At 45.8% G+C, this 18,470-nt stretch overlaps 3 protein-coding genes across 6 annotated transcripts; 2 read left to right on the plus strand and 1 right to left on the minus strand.

Moving 5' to 3' along the window:
- The first annotated feature begins 412 nt into the window (after positions 1-412).
- Positions 413-3,449, plus strand: LOC119285361 (arogenate dehydratase/prephenate dehydratase 2, chloroplastic-like). 3 transcript variants are annotated; one of them, XM_037564615.1, is made up of 12 exons: positions 413-715; positions 827-888; positions 1,004-1,096; positions 1,776-1,976; positions 2,059-2,142; positions 2,251-2,346; positions 2,423-2,500; positions 2,605-2,697; positions 2,778-2,845; positions 2,953-3,034; positions 3,100-3,191; positions 3,320-3,449. In XM_037564615.1, exons 1-11 carry the CDS (start codon positions 439-441, stop codon positions 3,157-3,159), a joined length of 1,194 nt encoding a protein of 397 aa, XP_037420512.1. In that variant the 5' UTR covers positions 413-438; the 3' UTR covers positions 3,160-3,191; positions 3,320-3,449. The 3 variants fall into 3 exon arrangements, 2 of the variants coding, with proteins under 2 accessions (XP_037420512.1, XP_037420510.1); XR_005139465.1 differs by lacking the exon at positions 3,320-3,449 and having other exon boundaries at positions 2,782-2,845; positions 3,100-3,154; XM_037564613.1 differs by having other exon boundaries at positions 3,100-3,449.
- Positions 3,450-10,820: 7,371 nt separating this feature from the next.
- On the plus strand, positions 10,821-14,756 carry LOC119285362 (probable sugar phosphate/phosphate translocator At3g11320). The gene is made up of 4 exons (XM_037564616.1): positions 10,821-11,423; positions 12,517-12,620; positions 12,852-13,080; positions 14,200-14,756. The coding sequence occupies exons 1-4, from the start codon at positions 10,938-10,940 to the stop codon at positions 14,347-14,349; spliced, it is 969 nt and encodes a 322-aa protein (XP_037420513.1). The 5' UTR covers positions 10,821-10,937; the 3' UTR covers positions 14,350-14,756.
- A 1,226-nt stretch (positions 14,757-15,982) lies between these two features.
- On the minus strand, positions 15,983-18,437 carry LOC119285363 (probable RNA-binding protein ARP1). 2 transcript variants are annotated; one of them, XM_037564617.1, is made up of 6 exons: positions 18,102-18,437; positions 17,815-18,022; positions 17,550-17,706; positions 16,948-16,987; positions 16,570-16,846; positions 15,983-16,331 (listed from the first exon to the last, which is right to left on the minus strand). In XM_037564617.1, the coding sequence occupies exons 1-6, from the start codon at positions 18,297-18,299 to the stop codon at positions 16,306-16,308; spliced, it is 906 nt and encodes a 301-aa protein (XP_037420514.1). In that variant the 5' UTR covers positions 18,300-18,437; the 3' UTR covers positions 15,983-16,305. The 2 variants fall into 2 exon arrangements, with proteins under 2 accessions (XP_037420514.1, XP_037420515.1); XM_037564618.1 differs by having other exon boundaries at positions 16,570-16,843; positions 18,102-18,436.
- Between the last annotated feature and the right edge of the window lie 33 nt (positions 18,438-18,470).

Below are 18,470 nucleotides of genomic sequence, written 5' to 3' on the forward strand. Positions count from 1 at the left end.
AAGTGAACCGAACTATACCCAGATGGTTAGATTCCTTCTATTGGAATCAACCTATCAGGGTTCAAGTTCTAGACTTGACACTGGTGGTCATATTTTTCTGAATTTATTTCAGGCTATCCGGCGATGCGCTTTCAGTGGGACATACGTTCCCGTCAACTTCGAGTGCATCCGTGGGACTTCGTTAATTTTAAGATGACGTGTCGGCTTAGTATCTTGGAGGTGCTCATAAAGATAGGGTGTGCATGTGTTTATACAAACGGGTGTATGTGCAAGTGTAAAAAAACATATAAAATAAAAATAAAATTATGATAACACACAAATAAATACGAATAGATAAAGAAAAAGAAAAAAATACCTAAATAAATGAAAAAGAAAACACGCAACTTAAAATTATAAACCCGACCACCTCCTTCTTCCTCCTTAGCCAGCGCGGTGGCTATGGCCTCCATGACTACCCCTCGGCTCCCCTTCTTCCCAGCCCGAGCACGCTCTGCCGCCGCCGCCTTCTCTTCGTTGTCCTCCTCCCCGTTACAATGCTGCCCCGTTAAACGTACCAGCTTCACCAACACCAACTCAGCCCCCCTTCTTTTTGCCTCGCGGCCAGGGGCGCCCGTGGCGGACGGCTGGTCCGCCGACCTCAACCGCCGCCGGGCCTCTGCTATGCCTGTCGCGGACAGCCCTCTTCCCGCGTACAGCGATCCGCATGCGTTACCTCGTAAGTCGTCAGGCGACGCTTTCTTAGCCGATCTCTAGTCGTTCTTTTCTGATCTAATAATAACCGTATTTAATAAACTAACTAATCAGCTGGTACTGTACCGGGTATTAGTGCCTCTCACTAGTGCGGATCTAATGGAGTCGGGCGGGGAGGGGCTCAAGGTTGCCTACCAGGTGCTCGACGAAACGCGTGTGTTGTTTCAGTTCATTGCACATCAATGTCCCTGCTTGTGTATGTGCTCTTTTTCGGTGTAAATCTGAAAGGGGGTTTGGTTTGCTGTCTGTTCAGGGCTTCCCAGGAGCGTACAGCGAGTCCGCGGCAAAGAAGGCCTATCCACATTGCCAGACCGTGCCTTGCGAGCACTTCGATACTGCATTTCAGGTATCATCGTAGGATCCTTTTTGGGGCCTGTTCAGTTATGTTTGTATGATGTTTGCCGTGCAGTGTGTTACGCGTTTTATTTTAGTTCATATCATGGTTTCAGGATGATAGATATTGAATCAGAAAAAGTTTAAATGTTTGTCGCATGAAATTTGTTCGAGGATTTGGGGGTTTTCACAGAGCTGGGTATACTCCGTGTTAGTTTATTTGATGCAGTATGCCAGTTTTGCACAAGAAATACGTACTAGTTTGCCGAAAGAACCTATCACTGGCACATATCACCTGTCCCTGATCGTTCCTTTTTCCGAGGCAGCATGCTCATCATTTGGTCATTCATTTCTACTGCAGTGTATGTACCCCAACAATTATATACCATGAAAGCCCCTGTTGAGGCAAAATTATGCTTATAAGTTTGAAGTATCTAATTTAAATGATTTTAAAAATATTGGCAGTCAAAGATCGTAAGTTGACTCTACATATGCTCGAAATGGCATCCCTTAGGGAATGGAGAGATTATTGTATTAGCAAGATCTTCTAAACTGACCTTTCCATACATGAGTAGATCAGAGCATTTCTATATGTGTCTCTTCAATGGCATATTGTAATACATAGACCATGGTCTTTGTGGTACAAGCAAATGAATATGTTGCAATTTTAATGTCTTCTGGTCCTTTATCAGGCTGTAGAAAACTGTACAGTTGATAGGGCAGTATTGCCACTTGAGAATACTCTGGGCGGTAGCATACATCGGAACTATGACCTTCTACTTCGTCATAAGCTACACATAGTTGGAGATGTTCGCCTTGCAGTTCGGCATTGTTTGTTAGCCAATCGTGGAGTGAAGATTGGAAACCTAAGAAGTGTCATGAGCCATCCCCAGGTAAACATCTAGGATAGTGTGGCCTTAATATTTTAACTTATTTCTGTAATAACCTTACAAACACATTATTTTATATTCTCAGGCTCTTGCTCAATGTGAGCATACACTGACAGAGTTAGGAATTGAACAGAGACAAGCTGTTGATGACACTGCTGGTGCAGCAAAGGTAGAATGATGCTTCAAAATCATGTCGGTTTTTTAGTTGATGAATTTCAAGTGACTCGTCAAGTGAAATCATTATCATTAACCATAACGCTATATGCTTGTTTCATAGTTAGTTACAGAACAAATGCTCCAAGATACTGGTGTTGTTGCCAGTTCATTAGCTGCTGAACTTTATGGACTGGATATTCTTGCTGAAAATATTCAGGTATTGTGGTTTCATGCTAAATCAGGACACTGTATTCTGTTCTTTATTCTCAACATTAGTCCATCACATCCCTTAGGACGAAAAAGAGAACGTCACCCGTTTTATGATGCTTGCTCGGAAACCTATTGTACCTCAGGTTGATAAACCATTCAAGGTACATATTGCAGTGGGAACTCACTTTCATCTTCCTTTATGGTCGTCCTTCCCAATGGGAAAAACAAAGCTGGTTGATTTGTTGCATGATCATTTTATTTTCAGACCAGCATTGTGTTTTCACTTGAAGATTGGAAACCTGCGCAGCTCCTCAAGGCACTTGCAGTTTTTGCACTGAGGGACATCGACCTCACCAAGGTGTATTGAACAACCTTGCTTTGTTTTATAACTTGCATGTGTGCTTTGTAAAATTCTCAACAGTGTGTTTTGATGTGAAGATAGAAAGCCGCCCACACAAGAAAAGGCCTTTTCGTGTAGCTGATGATACTTTCTCCACACCCGTCAAGTCAGATAACAATCCTATGACCGCCGCATTTATTCAGTTTTGTTTCGTTAAGTCTTAACCAAATATGAAAACCACTAGTTCTAACCCGTTGATCCTTGGCTGAATAGGTACTTCAACTACCTCTTTTATGTCGACCTTGAGGCATCAATGGCTGATCCAAAAGCTCTGAAAGCTCTTGGAAATTTGGAGGTCGTCTTTCTTAGTTGTTTTATCTGGCATCAAGCGAAAGGTGACTCATTTTAATTTATTTGCAGGAGTTTGCACCCTTTGTAAGAGTCCTGGGGAGCTATCCTACAGACGTGAGTGAAGTTTGAATAACAAGTGCTTGCTGCTAAATCACATCCTAGTGAGTAATCAAGAACTATTTTGTTCTAATTATGGAGAGTCAGAAAGATGCAGCTCTCATAGCCTATTTCCTATTTGGATTGGGATTTAAGCGGTTTTACTAATAAACTGTACCTGTGCATTTAACAGCAGAATAGCAGATGTACTCAGGTTGGGTAGAACATAGCACTAGAATTCTGAACTACGCATTGTGGGGGTCAACAAAGTGATATATGGTGATTTTGTGGGTGTGTGTGGGGATACTGTCACAAGGTCTTTATTTAGTTGGGCCGAAACTTCTTCAAAATTCCCCAACAAGCCCTTCTAGAATGGCCCTCGCAAAAAAAAAGCCCTTCTAGGATGGGGAAAGGTCTGTTCATAAATTTAACTAGAGGGTCCAGTTTAATTAAATTAAACTAGAGAGGAACACTAGTACAGAATGGGCTTTTGAGGTGGTTTTCGTTCATGGGCCGGCGATGGTTCCCCTTTCCGTTTCAAAGCCTGTGTCGCGAATACTCGGCACAACGAAAGCGGTTTGCAGAACCACATGCCCCACCGGCAAGCGGTTTACATAGACAAACCGCCTCCAATGTGAGGACGCCTAAAGTAATGGAATGACCGAAGGCGTCACTGTGGGTGTTCCGGCAGTTCTAATCTGGCTGAACCTTTACTGGCCTTTCTGCATTACGAAGAAAACTGTCTTGGTTGCCTTGATGGATGACAAATTGGCATGTTAGCAAAGTTCCAAAATAATAACAGTAAAATTGCAATGTCAAGTTGTTGGGTTCATAGTTCCCACTACGAGTGACAGATCAGGGGAATATCATCGTGTGGAGGCATTGTTCTGTGGCGGGCGAAACATTCCAGCTGCTAGGGCATGTGCCCAGCTAGTATTTACAGCAGGGCTGGATCTAGCATGTGCTCATGATCACTTGATTCCGTATCGCTTCGGTTGTTCTTTATCATCAAATTGGTCAAATAATACGCAAGAATTTGCCCATATCTCTCGATGGCTATATGCCCTTCTTTTTTACAAAGCAATTTCTGCGTGAATGATGTATCATTCGTAGTTATTACTAGTATACTTATCAGGAGCGGTGACAGGCATTCATCTTTTCAGGATGAACGCCCATAGTGGGAGTAACTTCAGTAGTAACGTAAGAATTTAGTGAGGAGAGGGATGATTTGAGTAACATAGCTAGTTAAGCCATCTTCAAGGCGAACCCGTAAACCTCCCGCAACCTTCTGCATCGCGTTGTCCGGACTGCGGAAGCCATCCAACACTGACATGTATCGGTCCGGACGTGATTTCTCTCGTAAATCAGAGACAAACGTGGGGGATGTTTGCGGGAGTCCAGACCAATCTCAAACCCAGTTTCTGGCAGCCTTGGCCCACCAAGAACGCCTCCCTCCCCCGCGCGCTCTCGCCCGACACTAGCTGCTCGCATTCAAACATTGAAGACGACTCAGGGCAGACGCAACTTCTCACTGTCTCCGTTGTTGAAGCGGTGCGTCGATCGAGGGCGTCGCCCGTGACGCGTCGGGATGGATATCTACCGTGCCCACTCAATGTTGTCGTCCGTTCGTCTGTCACCATTAAGTAGGCTCGCCGCCCAAGAACCCACTCGGCGTCATGCATTAACGCATCCGGACACCTACCTCGCCGGAATCTACTATATAAAGGCGGCCACACCCGGCTAACTCACCACAACACCAACCCCTCCACATCCTCCTCCCTTGCACTGCAACCGCCATGACCGCCAGCAGGAAAGCGATGTGGGACTGTCTATCACCGGAGATGAAGCATGCGATGGTTTCCCTTGTCGTTGCCTGGCATAGCAGTCGTGCTAGGGGGATCGAGGTCGGCTTACCAGCCAGCTCGCTTGAGATCTCCGACGATGAGGACGACACCACGATGAAGACGGGCTCCGACGACTCCGCCCCGGCTCTCACGTCTCCTGTGCAGGCCGGCTTCACCATGGAGCAGGCGCAAGCACGGTTCAACGTCGCCATGGCGGAGGTGCAGCCCGCGCCAGCGCCTTTGTCGGTGTTCCAGCAGGCGCATGAGGAACAACGGTACAATTTGTTCCTCCTAGAGCGGCACCGGCTGGCGGAGGGCCAGATTTATGGCTAGCGTGCGGGTGAGGAGGCCGTGGCGGCCATGGTCGCGATGAACCCAAATTTCGTCACAGAGCAGCGTGCAATCTACGATGTCGTCCGCGCTCAAGCCGCCACTCGCCAGGAAGCGACAACCACGGAGGCACGGCTGCAGGCGATTGCGGAGGAGAATATAGTGAGCTGCGCCTCCTACGCGCCGATGACGAACCATCAGCCGGCCCGGTGGAACAACGACAACCAAGGCGCCACCATTTCCCTCGTGGACCTCACGTCCACCAGCGACGGACAAGGCGCGGACTCCTCCGAGGATGATTAGGCCATGGGAGGCGGCGGGGCCTGGTGTCTCTTGTGGGCCAGTCCGTCTCCCGTGTTCTACTCTTCCTCATCGGAGACCGCATCTTCACTTCATCGGTTTATCGCCGGTGCTCATAGAGACGGCGGAAGGACGACACGGGCTTGGACGCCGGGCGGCGCCGCCGTAGGATAGGTTAGGGCGGGTCTTTTTTTTAATGTTCGAAATGTGGTTAAATCGGTTGTGGTTGTATGAAATCCCGCATGTTTGTACGAAATTCGGCCATGTTTGCATGAATTTCATCCGTTTGTTGAAAAATAATTTAAAATGTATGCGGCTAGCGTTGATTGTCGATCTCTCGCATCCATGTTTGTGGACTGGTCCCCTGTTCGTGGACGGATGCGGAAGATTTTTTACTGGTTGCCGTTGGAGATGCATTTACTCACGTTATGAGTAACATTATATATATCAAGGCAAGATATGTCTACAAACTAATAAATGAAATGTTGCATGACATCATATGTATATACCTTACTCGCTATAGAGATAGTCAGTCCTATTGACTAGAAGGAATCGTGATGAGAAAGAGAGTTGAGGTCGGCAAAAACTTGCAACGGCTCGGTTCCACGCACTGATACACATGGCCAAATTTGGGATCGCGTGAAACTGGTCTGCCTCGTGACAGCTCATTAGCGTACGATTTCTGCAATGCTTTTCGTGGTACTGGGTCACACATATCGTACAGTTCAAGTATTTTCGCACCTCGCTCTGCTGCTTTTGTTGTGAAGAGGGAGTAATCAGCAGAGCGACGAGGCGATGAATCGATTCCTCACCACAAGATGCAGCAAAATTGAATCGATTCCATTCCTCGGGAATGGGGCGCAATCAGAATATGCCTTCCTCTCGTTTGCCCGTGCCTTTTCCTCCCGTTAAAGCGACTCGATCGTACTCGTCTAGAATACTAGTTTAAACGCCTTTATATTAGTTTACACAGGGAGTACCACATATCTTGCAGCGGTCCATCGTGCCAACTTTGCCGATAGAAACTACTACCAGTGATATGCGACGGGTGTCTTCACAAGAGTGAGTGGTCAGCGTCTATACCGTACACTGGAAAGGACTTAGGCACAAACTTTGGCACGCGTCCCCGTCACTACGCGTCGTTGTTACTTACCAGTGTGATCAAGCATTAACTAGCGTGGTTAGGTGCAGGAACGATCTCGCTGACTTCCTCCAAATGGCGCGTGGAAAACCAACTCGTGTGCGCCCAGCTAGCACGGCCACCTCGCCGCCGGTTCGTGTAGGAGTTCCGTTCATACTTGAGTACCCCTATATACTTGGACCGTATCCGTTCCGGGACCGTGAGCGACCGGGTCCAGGAATTAGGCAGGCAATCACTCCGCTGCCGCCGCTGAAGACGTCGACGGCGGCCGTTTCCACGATCCGTCGCACCGCGCGTGCAGTCGGCAGTAGCCACTTCTCTAGGTTACGAAAGTTTTACTAGCAACTAAATAATTGCTGGTAATGGAGCTGGGCTGGGTTGTAGTCTTGTAGAGTCGGTGTTCATGCGCTGCCGCCAAATTTAAGGTCGTCGTTGCCAGCTGCGGGTTCGTTTCAACCCAACCTCTCACCGAACACGCTTCGCAGATCTTGTATTGGTACCGGATGGGCTGTGTCGCTATGGCTTACAGTACGACCAATGTTGTTAGAGTAGTTGCTATAGCTCTGTAATTAGGATGTTGCAAGGTAGTTTATTCCAAAGGAAAAAAGGATGTTGCAAGGTAGAGTAGTTAGTGGTTGACTCTCTCGATGCATATCATCAGGGGCTTAGTTCTCTAAGGCTTTGTTCGGTTACACTTCCTCATAGGTGGATTGGAGTGGATTAAAGGAGGTTTTGGCTTATAAAGGATGTAATCCCTGCCAATCCCTGCCAAACCTCTTCATTTTCCCTGTCAACTGAACAGGCCCTAAAGCATATCACCGAGAGCTGACTATTCAACATTCTTGCGATGCATTTCTCTAAGGCTGGCCATAGTGGGAGTAACATCATATTTTTCAAGATAATTTTGCTTATGTGGCACATATTTAATGACGAGAAAGGTGATGGTGGTAACTTAGCTAGTTACTGTAATATCACACATACCAAGACAATATGAGTCTATAGGCTAATAAATGAGCCATAACATGACAACACGCATATGTTACTACACACTATGAAGATAGTAACATAGCCTAGTAAAATACTCCCTCCGTCCTTCAAAGAGTGTACTTTCAACTTTGTTGGAGGGTCAAACTATCTCAATGTTTGACCGAGTTTGTGCAAAAATATATCAATGTTTATGAAACCAAATAGGTATATAATGAAAAAATATTTTATCATGAATCTAACGCTACTAATTTGATGGCATAAATGTTGATGCATTATTGTATAAATACGGTCAAACATAAAAAAGTTTGACTTTCCAACAAAGTTGGAAGTACACTCTTCAAAGGACGGAGGGAGTATGATGTTACTAGTCTAAGTTACTCTCCATTATGACTAGTCTAAGGCTAGTTATAGTGGAAGTAACTTAGCTAGTAACATAACACACTTCAAGAAATTTTTACTTATGTGACAAGTAATTAATGAAAAGTGGTAACATAATATGTTACTGTAACATAGCGTTTTTCAAGACAAGATGAGTCTACAGGCTAATAAATAAAGCCATCTAATATACTACTATTATGTTACTTTGCATTATAAAGGTAGTAACTTGGGCTAGTGTCATATGCATGACACTAGTCTAAGTTACTCTCCATTATGACCAGCCAACTTTACATGAGGAATTAGCATTGAACAAACCAACCTAGGAAGACAACTAGGCAGACTCTTGGACTTCTATTTCTATATCGAAAAGAAAAACAATCTCTACTACTTAAAAAATAAGTGGTGTTCTTTTTTCTATCAAGGAGAACTGTTCGTCAACCGGTTTCCCTCATGCCACCATGTCCCTTTATCGATTTTTTCCATCTAGCCGTTTTTTTTCACCACGCCATTTTTTTGCGAATATTCACCGTGCCATATTTGACCGCATCTTCACTTATGATAATCAACCACCTTAATTTACTTACGAAACTTCTCGTCAAATTATAAGGTAAATTAGTTACATAATTTGGTAAGCATTTATTTACAGAATCACATTTTTTTACATAGTATTTATACCCCATAGCAACGCACATGCATTGTTCTAGTCTCCTAAAAAGTTACTTATATTTCTTGCAGTAAAGTCTCAGAAGAACTTGTTTTATATGTTCTTTCTCCTCTCTCCTCCACATCATGGATTTTTCCTTCGCGATGAACACCCTAAAAGAACAAACTAGGTGACAAGCACATTGTGTCATTGCTATTACAAACAATATAAACATCATAAAGATTTGATAAAAACATCATGAATAACAAGACACTACTAGAATAAGATTTATGAGTTTAGAGAAAATTATGAAAAATAAATCAAGTAAAATGAACACATGTTACAATTATTACGTAAAGTAATTTTTTTAAGTTATGATAAGTATGGACCACAAATGATTTTATTACTTTACCAAATTTCACACATGCACATTCCTATCCATATTCTACATCTATGGTTTTTAGCCACAATTATTTTTTAGAAAAATCTTATAGATACAACTCTTTGCTAAGTATTATATGTCATCACCATATGGTCTGATGCTATTTTTTGGTAGTGCAACCTGTATCACAAACATTTGGTCATCCCGCATACATGTACACAACTTGTAGCATTGGCCGTGATATGTTATCGCACTTAATTACATCATCTCCTACCTCTGTATGGGTTTTCGAATGGCATTTTTTCAAACCCGTAGGTAACCACAATTATGATTCCTTATGATTTGTCTTCCAATATATTTTGTCGCGATCACAGCTCATTTACATCTCATCGACCCATTATCATCTATTTTCGCATAGTGTAATGTCATTTGTTGTACTTTTTAGCTCAGAAGAACTTTCAAAAAAAAAAATTTAACATGTATCATGAATTTAGGGAAGAGTTAAATGTGGATTGGTATTTTAAATTACATGATACAATACTAAATTACGATCCTATACTTTCTTGAACGTGCTAGAGCAACCCATATCGGTATGGTTTGTAAATGACACGTTCCCAAACCCGCAGGTTGCGACAATTATGACCCCTTATGCCTTATCTTCCAATCCAATTTGTCGCGGAGAGTTGACGTGCCTTAAACTCAACTCGGCAACAGATCACAGCTCATTCACATCTCATTGATCCAATGTCAGCAATTTTGGGCATAGCGTCAATGCCATTTGTTTGCAAATGGCGTGTTCCCAAACCCGCAAGTTGCGACAATGGTGACCCCTTATGCCTTTTGTCGCGGGGAGGTGACGTGTCTTAAACTCAACTCGGTGACAGATCACAGCTCATTTATATCTCATCGACCGGATGTCAGTAATTTTGGGCATAGCCTCAATACCATTTGTTGCGGTTAGTAGCTAAAAAGCATGTGTAGACATTTTTTATCTGACTTGCCATGTATCGGAAAATTAAGAAATGATTAAACATGAATTGGTATTTTAAATGACCTTAATAGCACTCTAATGCTATGGTAAGTTATGATGACATGAAATTAGAGCATGCTTGGATACGTTTTAGTCCCATGACTAAAAGTAGTGAGACTAAAACTTGCTAGTCTCACCCATGTTTGGATCCAAATACTAAAGAGACTAAAATCTAGTTATTGAGCATTTATTATCCTCCAAACCCTCCAATCCAGAACTAAGGAGAGGAATTAAATGAGGAGAGAGAGAGCTAATACATATTTTAGTAGGTTTCCCATGACTAAAAGATTTTAGCCTCAAGACTAGTCCTAGCCTCTCTTTAGTCAGGGGTGCTTGGAACTTTAGCCTCTAAAAGAGACTATTTTTAGTCAGACTAAAAATAGTCTCTTGTATCCAAGCACCCTCTTAGTATCATTCTTTTCCTCATTTAATACTGCAACATATCAGCAATATGCATAGTAATTAACATTGCACAAGACTACTGTACACGAATAAATATGAATATGAGTAATTATATTATAATATTATAATACTAAACGAAGCAAATTTAGCTCGGGAAAAGAGAAAACCAGTCGCCCGCCCCCGTCCGTTCTCGCTGCATCCACCGACAGAGGGAGCCGTCTCCTCCCAATTCCCATAAACACAAGCTCATACGCCTCCGCTCCGAGCCCAAACCCACCACCAATTCAACCGCGACCCAACCCCACCCCGTCATTCTCACCACCGGCGCCTCCCCCGTCCTCAGATCCGCGCGCGCCCGCGCGCGACCAGCCGCGATGACGGCCAAGGGCGGCGCGTCGCCGGCGCCGGGCGGCGCGGGGGCTGCGGCCAACGGGCGCTTCTTCACGGTGGGGCTCGTCACCGCCTGGTACTCCTCCAACATCGGCGTGCTCCTGCTCAACAAGTACCTCCTCAGCAACTACGGCTTCAAGTACCCCATCTTCCTCACCATGTGCCACATGTCCGCCTGCGCGCTCTTCTCCTACGCCGCCATCGCCTGGCTCCGGATCGTGCCCATGCAGCTCGTGCGCTCGCGCGTCCAGCTCGCCAAGATCTCCGCGCTCAGCCTCGTCTTCTGCGGCTCCGTCGTCTCCGGCAACGTCTCGCTCCGCTACCTGCCCGTCTCCTTCAATCAGGCTGTCGGTGCCACCACCCCTTTCTTCACCGCCGTGTTCGCCTACATCATGACCGTCAAGCGGGAGTCGTGGATCACGTACCTCACTCTCGTCCCCGTCGTCACCGGCGTCGTCATCGCCAGCGGCGTAAGTTATATTATCTGCTCCCTCCCCGTCCCTCGTTTTCGGTAGATCTGTTGGTGTCGGGGTTGGATCTGAGGGGAATTCGGGTTTCGCTAGCTCGGGATTCCGGAGCAGCGAGACTGAGATCTAGCTGATGGGGAGAGGAGGATCTGCCACAATAGTCTCTAATTACTTGGACTAAAATGGTAGGCAACTCTCTCGAGTTGATTGAGCGTGCTGTCTGATACGTCGACCACTTTCTCCCCTAGGGAGAACTTTAGGGATGTTGAGTTGGGGTGGGCAATAGTTTGCCTCATGTCCAGGCATCCTAATCCTTTAACAGCCATTTAGTTGTCTGGAGAGTAATCCGGTTGACTGATTGTTTGCATGATCATATCGTCATTGGGGGGATTAGTTCGGGTTCCTGAGAAAATAAAAGGGAGTACCTAGAACTCATCTAAATGGGATATAATTTGGTCTCATTCACCTGGAAATCAAGAACAAAAACAACCCACGTCAGCACACACGCATCTTATAGCATCACATCCAATGGCTATGAAAGGTGAATGAGACCAAATTATATCTCATCTGGATGAGTTCTAGCAAAACTGAAAATAAAATTGTTATGCCATAAAAATCCACAGTGAAAATTTTAGTTTCCAAGTTGACCTTTACAGGAAAAACCCACATTTATTTATATCTCAATTTTATTGGTTTTTTCAGTATGTATATTATAAGATTGGAGATGGAAAAACCCTTTTGTTTTAAATCTCAAGAAATTACTTGTGGATGCTGATGTATATAGCTTGAATACTCTTGAAAAGGAAGATTTTATATTTGTCCCTTAGACCTTTGGTTTTGAATCACAAGAAATTACTTATGAAATTAAGTTGATCCGCTTGCGATGGGTGCTGGGTTATGTAGCTGTCGTAATTCCCAGTGTAACATACTGGGTCAGCAAATTGTGGGATGATGGTAGCAGCACTACATTTAGTAGATTATGACTTGCATGCATCTTCTGTAGTTAGTGAACTGTTGCTATTCTTGCAGTCTATGGGAGAGCTAGATTTGCATGTTTTTCATCAACTAACTATTAAGGCGCAAACCAAATTTACAGGGCGAGCCTAGCTTTCATCTGTTTGGATTCATCATGTGCATTGGAGCCACTGCCGCAAGGGCGTTGAAGACCGTGTTGCAAGGAATTCTTCTGTCTTCTGAGGGGTAATCAGTTTTTCTCTGCATTTGTGTGGGTGACACATTATGAATGGATGCTCTATACTATTCATGAGCAAAATATATAGACAAAAAATAGGAAGCTTCTAGGATTTGTATTTCTAGGTATATTCTGGGTGTTGTATGTCTACTTCTAGGCTTTGTGTATTTAGGTATATCTTGACTCTTCCTTCTGAAAAAAGGTATATCTTGACTCTTGATTATTCTGCCATCTTGCAGGGAGAAGCTTAATTCTATGAACCTGCTCTTGTACATGGCTCCGATTGCTGTCATTCTCTTGCTTCCTGCTACCCTCTTTATGGAGGATAATGTTGTTGGCGTTACAATAGAACTGGCCAAGAAGGATTTCACCATTGTTTGGTTGCTGTTGTTCAACTCTTGCTTGTCATATTTTGTCAATTTGACCAATTTCTTGGTGACCAAACATACTAGCGCATTGACTCTACAGGTACGTCATGTTTTCTCACTGTTAATTAAATTCATTCTTGTGCATAAGTTACTTAAGTTACTGGAGCATAGCTTAGCATGTTGCACAAGAAGTTATTTTATATGTGGCCTTTCATGCCAAAATCTCTTCCATTAACCTACCACATTGTAGATTTGATTTTGAAATGTAGTAAAATGATCTCTAATCATCAGTTCATGGCCCTGTATATAATTCACATCCACAGCAGAGTATGGCTTTTAATTAATGTAACTATTCTATAAAGTTGATACATGGGTCCCTGCTCTTGTACATGGCTCCCTTCGTCCAAAATAAGTGTCTCAACGTTAATATAACTTTGTGTTAAAGTTAGTATAAAGTTGAGACACTTATTTTGAGACGGAGGGAGTACATTTTGAGGTAACATAGAGAATAGGATCAAAAAATTTGTTCCAAATATGGATGTAGATGGCTACTTATTTTTCAGTTGTGTTAACCGCAGTCAGTTGCTGAGCTTGCAAATATGCTAACTGCCACTATCTCGTTTTACTAGAAATGCTTATCATAATTCATTTTTTGTTCATAATTCCTGTGGAGCACACAGCTTCAGGTTTTGTTTGAATCATTTTGTTATGTGGGCTTGTTGACACGATTGTTTTTAATGGTAATAACAATACAGTATGAATCTGCCTGTGTTAAAAGTCTTGGCATGTGTGCCAAGTCAGCCCATAACTAAATGCAGCATGCCTGTGTGAGTACATCTGAAGCATTTTATAGATCTGTCTTCAAACTATGGGGGTGTTATGGTTGGGCTACTGACCCATGTACCAAAACTCTAGAAATATCCATGGTCCAGAATGTTTTGGGATTTACCTTACCATTCTAGTGAACTGCTATTATTGTAGCTGTGGAATTCGTATTGGCTCTATGATTATGAAAATGTTTAGTAAATATACATATTTGTCTGCATCTGTTGAGTAAATATCTCAGAACTATTCTATTTGACCATAATGCATAGCATTAGGTGAACTATGTGTTTGAGTTTTGCTGACGAGGCTGTCTTAGTTCGTAAAACCAGCAGATAAGTCCTTGTTTCAGCAAATGAGCGGCTCGACGATTTAACATATTAATGTTTCTTTCCAGGTCCTTGGAAATGCAAAAGGTGCTGTGGCAGTTGTCGTCTCAATTCTGATATTCAAGAATCCTGTGTCTGTAACCGGAATGCTTGGTTACACCCTCACAGTTATAGGCGTCATTCTTTACAGTGAATCCAAAAAGCGTAGCAAACCCTAAGTTCCCCAGAAAACCGTACATATGGCCGTCCTTTCTCAGTCCGGTCGGTGCCCAGAGCTAATATATGACGGGGAACTACATCCGGGGCGATTGCAACAGATTCTGTGCTGTATGTAGGCCGGATAACAAGGACAGAGAAGTCCAATAATACCTGTAGTTTTCCCTTGGATCGCAGAGGCACTTTGTTTTGCTAATGGAAATGATCAATAGAATACAATTTTTTGTGTTTTTGTGAGCTGTGGCTCACACTGCCAGCATTGGTTGATGCGCTTAGTTTTCGGAAATTGTTTTCCGTTATTCATCAGTTATTGTAAGTTCATGACTCCAGTTCTCTTCTTTTGAAGATTGCATGTACCAAACTTTGCCAAAGAACCTCCTAATATATTATGACACTGAATTTGTTGACACTGTTCTTTTTTGAAATTAGTCACAGTTAACTGTTGGTGATTGTTTTTTTTTCTATTATAGAGTATTTTTCTCTGAGGGAGCTCATCAAATGATTTTTGGTGCAAATCTAGCGTCGGATAATTAATGTTCTTGCCTGTTGAAGCTTTGTAAGGGCAAATCTTTAAGCCTGATGCTGTGTTGCCTGGTGAACAATGTGTCATCTCTCGGATGTTTTATTCTGGTGAATTCTGTCATGTGTATGAACTTCGCCATGTATATGACTCAGGTATTCATCTCTTGATTTATCTGTAGACAAATTTGAAGCTAAAACTTTCTCCGCAACACACTTCCATGGAGGGTTGTGTGAGAATATCGTGGTGCATGACAAATTGCACAACTGCAGGGAAGCAGAGCTCAGGTCGATATCAAGTTTTTTTATCACACATTGCATAAGCCAATTCTAAAATCCCATTGCATGCCTAAATACAGGGGAATAGAATGTTCATGCATGTTGAAAATATGCCAAATTCCCCCCAACTATACGGCTAGATACACTAATATGTGCTTAAGTATTCTTATTTGACAACGGTAGAGTTGATCTGATTGAACGCTGCTACACACACGACACGGTCTGGACTATTTTTGAAGCGATAGCACCATTGAAACCTCCATCGTGTGGAGTTTGGCCAGCAAATGTCGCTCGTGTAGTTTTTTTCTTTCTGAAATTGGGCAAAAGATTTGCCACTTTCATCGATTAAGAAGAAGGGTCAGAGGTTTTTTTGGCAAATAGCCGAATTACAACACATTACTCTCGCGACACTACATTACTCATATATCTTGCCCCAGCACACCATAGCTTGGATACATCTTTGATTGTAGCAACAAAAACCCCTACCGACACCATAGTGTTACGGTACACGTGCGCATTTCTCTCGCTCCAAATTTCTCACGAGATAAATCGTGAGAGCCGGTTTGGGAGCCGATTTCTTTGTGATACAAATCTGGTATCCTGTGTTTTTTTACGCGTGAGGGCCAGTAATGACGCTCACATTAACATGGTCTTGCATTACCGACAATCTGTGATTGTTTTTTTGGTCACCAGCAGGTTTTTTCTCCCTCAGAGGATCTCTCTCAAAGTTCTGTTTTCAAAGTGGAGACACAGCTTGAACAGCAGCATACAGGCAGTTTAACAGTGTGATGCTAAAGTTCACCAACTCAGCGAGCTCAGACACACACCACTGCGAGCTCAAGAGAATGACCGAGGATTACGAGGATTTTATTCAGGTTCACTGCCCCTTGCAGCGATGGGACTACAGACAACTTGGTAAAAGGGTTTACCACTGAAAATACGTTGGTAAACGAGAGAGGCGGAATGAATCTTTGTTACAGACTTTGCTGGGCCGTGCGCCCACCCCATGGGCGCACGGAGTTAGAGGGAATTGAACGAATTGAACGTGGACGAGCGCTTCTTCTTCTTCTTCTTGTGCAGCAGCTTGTTATAATCAGACAGATCTCGATCGGGCGAGCACCTCTGGCCTCCTTCTAATTCCTCGCACCGTCACCGTGCCTTCAGCTGCACCCAGCCACCTGCTCCACTGCGCACACGTACGCACAGTGCAGAAAAGATCAGATCTCGCCAGCTTTCGCGGCAAATATTAAGATGGCGCCCATACGATACAAAGCTGTTGTGTTGCACGTTGGTGGTTGCTAGCTGCTGCGACATGATGTTTTAGCAATACCGCTACTGGTTTTCGTTCATCTCACTCTTCCTAAATTAATCCTACTACAGTATCAATCTAGCTAGGAGTAACAGTTGTAGAGCAAGTTGGTTACCTTTGGGAGGCACCATGACGGTGGGCTTGGAGATGATGGCGGGAACGGTGGGCACGGCGGCGGAGACCGGCGGGAAGAAGCGCGCGGCCGGGACGCCCAGCCCCTGCGAGCCGTGGTGGTAGTGATGATAGTGGTAGTAGGGGTACACGGGCATCATGCCGTTGGGCGCGAGCATGCCTCCCTGCGCCGCCGCCGCCGGGTACGAGAAGTGCCCCTGCGGCTGCATGTAGGACCCGCCCGCGCCTGGCGCCGCTGCCGCCGCTTGGCCCAGCTTCTGCTGTCACGTCACAGAAGCAGCAAATGGACGCTCGTTAATTCTCGATCTACCATGAGTGACACTGCAGCAGCATAGGAGTAACATTTTGGTAGGTAACTTACCGCGTTGTAGCTCAGGTCAGTGACGTAGTTTGGGGAGTAGCTGAATGGACACACAAAGCAGACAAATCAGTGGTCAGTTTAATAATTTTTTTGAGATGCAGTCAGTTTAATATTGGTGCTGTAAAAACAGGACAAAGAAAGGCGGGCAGATCGGGTAATTAAGGCGAGGTTAATAATTTTCTTTTCCTTTTTGTAATCCTTTTTCCCTGCTGCCGTGCAGGCCGGCACGTGGGCACGTGAGGGCACGACGAGGCAGCTGGCTGGCCGAGGGGCGCGGTCCGGTCCAGGTCCAGCCTGTGCCCGTGCCTCCCTTGTCGCGTCGCGTGCTGCGACCCACTGCCGCGCATGTGCTCGCGCCACCAGGTCCCCGCGCCCCGCTGACGGCCGGGGACCACGTCGCCTCGCCGGCCGCCTGCATGCCAGCGCGACACGCGCCGGTCACGCTCAGCCGCCGCCGCCGCCGGACACGAATCCTCGTACCGCTACGTAGCAGAGAGCTCTCGCGAGGCGCAGGCAGTCCAAAAGCATTGCCGTCGCGAGGAGGAAGAAGAGTATACGTGATGCAGGAGGAGGTGCGGCTAGGGCGCGACGTGCATACGTACCCGTAGTTGGCGGTGGCGGGGTAGAACGGGAGGACGCCGTGGTACTGCTGGTGAGCGCCGTGGCCGTAGTGCGCGGCCTGCGGCGGCGGCGGCGGCGTCGTGGAAGGGTGGTAGTACCACGGCACCGGCGACACGCCCCTGGACCCCACCGCGATGGCTGCCAGTTGATAAATTCCAGAGCCATGTGATCGCCCGTCAGTACGCACGTTGGCGGCAGTAACTAACAACTGGCTTAGCGCGCGCGGATTTGGATTTGCGTGCGTACCTGGCGCGGGCTGGTGGTGAGGGGACGGGAGCGCGGGCATGTGGTGCGGCGCCGGGGTGGTCGGCGGCGAGGGGCGGAGGAGGTGCGGCGGCTGGGGCCGCGGCTTGGCGCCGAGGGAGGCCAGGTTGCAGTTGGCGCGGCGGCCGTTGATGACCGGGGTGCCGTCCTCGCACGCCTTCTTGGCCGCGTCCGCCTCCTTGAACGTCACCTGTTGCATGCAGACGCGTCAGAAGCTAGCATACCACGGCCATGCATGGCAATGGAGGGAAGAAGCAGAGGGGACCGACGAAGCCGTAGCCCTTGGAGCGGCCGGTGAGCTTGTCGGAGATGATGACGGCCTCGAGGATGTCGCCGAAGCGCTCGAAGTGCTCGCGGAGGGTGTCCTTGTGCGTCTCCCACGCCAGCCCGCCCACGAACACCTTGGTCAGCGTGGTGTCGCCGAACGCCGCCGCCGGCTGCGCCTGGGCCTGCCCCAGCATCGTCATGGCCGGCCGCGCGCGCGCTCTGCCACCCAACTAACTAGCCTACGTGCCGACCTCGACGGCGCAACGAGAGCAGGGCGCGCGGATGGAGCTGAATGGCGATGCACGACGGGGTGGCGACTGGTGAGGAGGCCACCGGGGGTTTTTATATAGACGGGCGTTTATAATTTCGAG

Source organism: Triticum dicoccoides, chromosome 4A (assembly GCF_002162155.2).
Source record: "Triticum dicoccoides isolate Atlit2015 ecotype Zavitan chromosome 4A, WEW_v2.0, whole genome shotgun sequence".
In the NCBI taxonomy this organism is placed as follows: domain Eukaryota; kingdom Viridiplantae; phylum Streptophyta; class Magnoliopsida; order Poales; family Poaceae; genus Triticum; species Triticum dicoccoides.